The 5843-nt window shown below is 43.6% G+C and overlaps 1 protein-coding gene across 1 annotated transcript in view; it reads right to left on the minus strand.

Moving 5' to 3' along the window:
• Window positions 1-2151: 2151 nt before the first annotated feature.
• cxadr (CXADR Ig-like cell adhesion molecule) overlaps window positions 2152-5843 on the minus strand; it is a 35456-nt gene continuing 31764 nt past the window's right edge. Inside the window, exon 7 of the mRNA XM_043701410.1 lies at window positions 2152-4042. Within this exon, the coding sequence (XP_043557345.1) occupies window positions 3983-4042 (60 nt within the window). The 3' untranslated portion in view covers window positions 2152-3982. The remainder of the gene's footprint in view (window positions 4043-5843) is intronic.

Consider the following 5843-nt stretch of genomic DNA (forward strand, 5'->3'; position numbering starts at 1 on the left):
AAAGCAGAGTCAGTTAAATTTGAAGCTGTATGGGGAAACTCCGAAAGTTGTGAAATCAAGTATCTTAATTACTTTGTCATGAGGAAATACACTGGTAATCTTTTTAATATTGTAAAGATGACCCAAGGTATCTCAAAGGAATATTAACAGATAAATACAGACACTGATTCAATAGATGATAAGAGCAGAATTAGATAATTTTGCCGATTTGCTCTTCAGTTTGATCGTGGCTGATGTGTTTCTCAACCCCTCTCCTTGGATCCTTTTACTAACCATCTATCTCTGTCATAAGTGTACACCCAATGGCTTGGCCTCCACAGCCTTCTGCGGCAATGAGTTCCACAGATTCCCCACCTTCTGGCTGAATAAATTCCTCCGCATCTCAGTTCTTGTGAGTTGTCCCTTCTTTCTTGAGGCTGTGCCACTGAGTCCTACTTTCCTACTAATGTAAACATCTTCACCATTTCCACTCTATCCAGGTGTCACAGTTTTCTGGAAGTTTCAGTGAGATTCCCCCGTAACCTTCTGAACTCCAGCATGTACAGACTCAGAATCCTCAAGTGCTCCTCATATCACAAGCCCTTCATTCTGAGGATTGCTCTTGTAAACCTCCTCTGGACCCCCTCCAAGGCCTACACATCCTTCCTTAGATCGGGGGCCCAAAACTACACTCAATATTCCACATACGGTCTGATCCAGGGCCTTATGCAGCCTCAGCAATACATCTCTGCTCTTTATTCTCGCCCTCTTCAAATGGACGTTAACAATGCATTTACCTTCCTCACTGCCAATTGAACCTGTATGGTAACCTTAAGAAAATCCTAAAATAGGACTCCAAAATCCCTTTGTGCCTCAGATTTCCAAAGCCTTTTCCCATTTAGAAAATAGTCTAAGCCACTGTTCTTCCGACCCAAGTGCATAACCTCAAACCCGCTTCCTCAATGCTACCTGTTTCTTCACCTATCTTTGTGTCACCTGCAAACCTAGCAAAAATATCCTCAGTTCCTTTGTCCAGATCATTAATGTGTGATACGAATAGTTGTCATCCCACTGACCCCATAAGCAGCTTGACTACTCACCGACTGTCATCCTGAAAAAGACATCTTCATCCACTTCTGCCAGTCAGCCAATCCTCTATCCATGCCAGTACCTTGCCCCTAACAGAGTGGGCTCTTACCTTATCTAGCAGCCTCCTGTGTGGGACCTTGTCAAGGCCCTACTGGAAATCCAAACAGATCGTGTGTAGTGGCTCTCCCTCGTCTCTTTGCTCACTACTCCTTGAAGAATTCTAACAGGTTTGTCAGACATGACCTCCCTTTGAACAATTAGTACATACCTTTTCAACTAGGGTCTTAGTTGTATGTCTTAAGGAATGTCTCGGAGGCAAATAGAAAGGTAAAAAAAAGAACATCCAGTCTATAGGCCCAGACAGCTGACACATTCAGCCCCAAAGGTGATACGCAGGAAATGGAGCCAGTTTTTGAGGAATGATTGACCTTAGTGAGTTGTGAAGCTGGTGGAGACAATGTCATCTGGGAAAGGGGTATGGGTCAGAAAACAAAAATGGGAATTTTAACATCAAAGCAATGTTGCACCAGGAGTCAATTGTAAATCAGAGACTGAAAGGCTGGGGAGGAGAACAAAGCAAGGGGCATTTTTATTTTTGGCCAATCTATGTTTGTTCCATCAAGAAAGATGCCCCCCTTATACATAACATCCAAAGGTTTCTTACATGTTGCAAATGGTTTCAGGTTCATTGGTTTTCAGGTGAAGTTCAATCTGTACATCAGTCACCCATGGCAAATTTTGAATGACTGAGATTGTCACTGGTCAGTGATTGATGAAACTAGACTGAGTTTAAAACCAGGTTGGTGGACAGCGTCCTGGGGACTGGGGGCCATACAATATCGGGGAAAGTCAGGGAATGATGAGACCAAAGAAGTGAGTCACTTCTCTTAATCAGAAGCGCTGTCCTGCTCTTCTTCCACACATTGGCTTGGGATGTTTTGTAGTTAAGTATGGCACTGACTCAGAAACACTCCCTCAGTCACCCTTTTGGATGGGTCAACCAAGATCGTAGGTTCAATCCTCAAACTTCCTCAACAGGTTAATAGCTAACCACTAATGTCACATCCAGGTAACTTTTCAGTGTTAATTTAATCCATCACTTGGTTTATTTTTTTCAAAAATGATTACAAAGGAAATAAAACGCCAGAGCATCCAAAATAGGAATACAATGTTGTGAAATTAAATACAGGAAAAGTGGCCATGTGTTTCTTCACTTCTATTGTGATAAAGAAGCTGTAACCTACAATTTAAGTCTGTCCTTATCGTATGAACTCATTGTGCTTTCACTGTAGAGTCGGCTAATCCACAGTAAATTTCATTCCCTTGTTCAGTTTCTGATGTAAGTTGATTACATACGAAGCAGTTTGTTTAACTGGTACTCCTTCCACCAATGATGCCCAGCGATAGCATCATGTACCATCTGAAGGATTCACTGGACTAACTCACTCAGCATCCTTCAGCATTATCTTCCAAACCTGCAACCTATACCCACTGGAGGGACACGGGCAACAGATATATGGGAATATATGGGTTAACCTGAATGGGTTGACATTTTCTTTATAGACTTTCAATGAGTGTGGGTGTCACTGGCAAGGCCAATATTTGTTGGCCATTTGTAATTGTCCTTTCACTGGCTTGATAGGCCACTTTGAGGGCATCACTGTGGGCATGGAGTCACCCGTAGGGTAGGGTAAAATCACCTTGGTTCCAGAGAACCATAACGCTGCTCTCTCAGTCGAGTGATGACTGGTGGTGAGTTTAACCTGAGGGTCAACAAACCTGAAATGTGGGATGACCTTGAGAGGGAGGTGCAGGAATTGAAACCATGCCATTTACTTTGCATCATAAACCAGCCATCCAGTGCACTGACCCCTGACATTTTAGAGTTATACTGACTGAACTCCTTCTGTAAAGGAGGTTAGTGTACCAGATTGGCATTTGCAACAACAGGCTCATGGCTGAAAGTAGTTCTTGAATGCAGATTTTTTAAAAAAAATTAAACCTAAATTTATCATGGAGGTTAAATTCCACCAACTATTACAGTGGGATTTGAAATCAAAGTATTAACTTGGGCCTCAGGATCCAAGGCAGTACCACTACGCCTCCAGCATTTGTGAGCACGTACTGCTCAGAGGTTGGGATATTTATGGGTGATTGAACGGAGATATTTAAAATGGTGAAGGAATATGATTGGAAGAATGGTGAGTTCTTCTGGGGTAAGGAGATAGTATCTTCAAATTAGAGCCATATCATTCAAGAGCAAAATCAGGATGCTTTTCACGGATAGTGGGAACCAAGAACCCTCACCACTAACCTCCCCCCCCCCCCCCCCAAGGAATTCCGAATGCTGAAGGTTTTCAGAACCTTCACAGGTCGAAATACATAGACCTTTGTTGGACAATGGGATTAGAGGTTGTAAAGAAGAAACCATTAATTATGATTGAAGAGTACATTAGTCATGAGTCAGTTGATTGGCAGAGTAGACCCGAGGGGCTGAATGGCCTCCTTTTCTTCATGTTCCAAGATGGAAATGATGGATTCAGCCACCTGGAGAAATCAAGAACTTTGTTTGCCCTTCATTTTAATCTGTGACTGCCCCAAAGCTCTACAGAAAGACAGTAACAAGCTGTTGAGAGTATGCCTTCAGTATTGATGATACTCACTGGAAATGTGAGCAGTTGCTGGTAGCTACATTTCATTGTTCTGGGTCACAGCTTCACAGGAAAATAACTTTTACATTTAAAAAAAAATTGCAGAAGAATCGCAATCTTACATTATAATTGTGCAATAGTGATTGGCAAGTCCTTATTATCAAAGAGAAATAATTTCATCTCCCCGACCTCCTGTGAATGAGTTGAAGTATTTGAATTGTTCCACTAGAACAAAAGTGATCCTGTAGTTGGGAACTGCTTCTTCACACGATGGACATGGAGTTATATCCCTGGGATTTTTCTTCTGCCCTTTGCCCATATTCCTAAAGAGAGGGAGGGAGAGCATTGACTTAGGTCACATATGCAGAGTGACATAGAGAGTAAAGTCCTACCTGTTCACAGTTTGCAAGATGGAGCGTCAAGTTTTGTTTTAGTTACTCATGGGATGTGTGCATCGCTGCCTGGGCCGGCATTTATTGGCCGTCCCTAGTTGCCCTTGAGAAGGTGGGGGTGAGCTGCCTTCTGCGATGACTGCAGTCCACCTGCTGTGGGTTGGCCCACAATGCCAGTAAGGAGGGAATTCCGGGATTTTGACCCAGCGACAGTGAAGCAATGGCAATATATTTCCAAATCGGGATGGTGAGCGGCTCAGAGGGGAACTTGCAAGGGGATGGTGTTCCCATGTATCTGCTGCCCTTGTCCTTCTAGATGGAAGTGGTCATGGGTTTGGAAGGTGCTGTCTGAGGATCTTTGGTGAATTTCTGCGGTGTATCTTGTAGATGGTCCACACTACTGCGACTGAGCACCGGTGGTGGAGGGAGTGGATGTGGTACCAATCATTCTGGCTTCTTTGTCCCTAGATGGTGTCAAGCTTCATGAGCTATTTCACTTGCCTGGAAATGTTAACTCTGGTTTTTCTCTCCCCACAGATGCTGCCAGACCTCCAGCAGTTTCAGCTTTTGTTTCAGATTTCCACCATCCACAGTTCTTTATTTTAGGGGAAGGGTTATTTCCTGTGTTCAAACTCCCATCCTCCCACCCACAAACCAGCATCCACCAAACATGCTGAATTCTTGGACAGCTGCTTAGCTGTTCCACTGCACCGATATCACAGGTTTCTCTCTTTCACATGTAATACTGAGTGTCGTGGCAGAGTCACAAGGTGTCAAGGCCAACTAATAAACAAGAGGAAGAAACCGGAACAGTCATTCCTAACAAATGTTAATTGAAGCAGCTCAGCACCACCTTCTCAAAGGCAATTAGGGACAGGCCCAGTTAGGGATGCTAACGTCACATGAGTGCAGAAAAACAAACATGACCATATCAACAAAATATATGTTTTTCTGATGATGTGTCCATTGGATCCTCCTGTGCGCGGCTAGACTAGCAACCTCAGATGACAAAAGCATTTGGTTGACTTGTGTAATAGCTGTGGATTGTTGGTTGATATATAGAATAGGGTTTTGTCCTTGTAACTCACTGCTTCTGTGTCTGTATAAGCTATCCAATACCTTTAAGAGTGATCTGCTTTCAGATGTTTTCTTCCCTATGACAGTCTCTGCTACAACACGAATTAACCGAGTGGTTGGGTGATCCTCAACAAACAATTCTGAGTGAGTTTTCCACATGCAGATTGAAGGAGTCCTTCACACTTGTAAACATTATGCAGGTAAGGAGCAGTCACCATAGCCCTGCCCACTCAACAGAAAGAGAGTGGGTAAACTGAGGGACATCGTGCCTCAGTTAAAGGGGCGAAGTTGAGAAGGAGAGTCCTTCCTGGTAACCTCAGCCAGTGCAGGAATTCAACTCATGTTCACAAACCAGAACTCTGTAGGAAGCTAGAGAAGTGATTGCTGGGCCTCTTGCTGAGATAGTTGTATTATCGATAGTCACAGGTGAGGTGCTGGAAGACTGGAGATTGGCTAACGTGGTGCCACTGTTTAAGAAGGGTGGTAAGGACAAGTCAGGGAACTATAGACCAGTGAGCCTGACCTCGGTGATGGGCAATTTGTTGGAGGGAATCCTGAGGGACAGGATGTACATGTATTTGGAAAGGCAAGGACTGATTAGGGATAGTCAACATGGCTTTGTGTGTGGGAAATCATGTCTCACAAACTTGATTGA

The sequence above is a fragment of the Chiloscyllium plagiosum genome, chromosome 12 (genome assembly GCF_004010195.1).
Source record: "Chiloscyllium plagiosum isolate BGI_BamShark_2017 chromosome 12, ASM401019v2, whole genome shotgun sequence".
NCBI lineage: Eukaryota > Metazoa > Chordata > Chondrichthyes > Orectolobiformes > Hemiscylliidae > Chiloscyllium > Chiloscyllium plagiosum.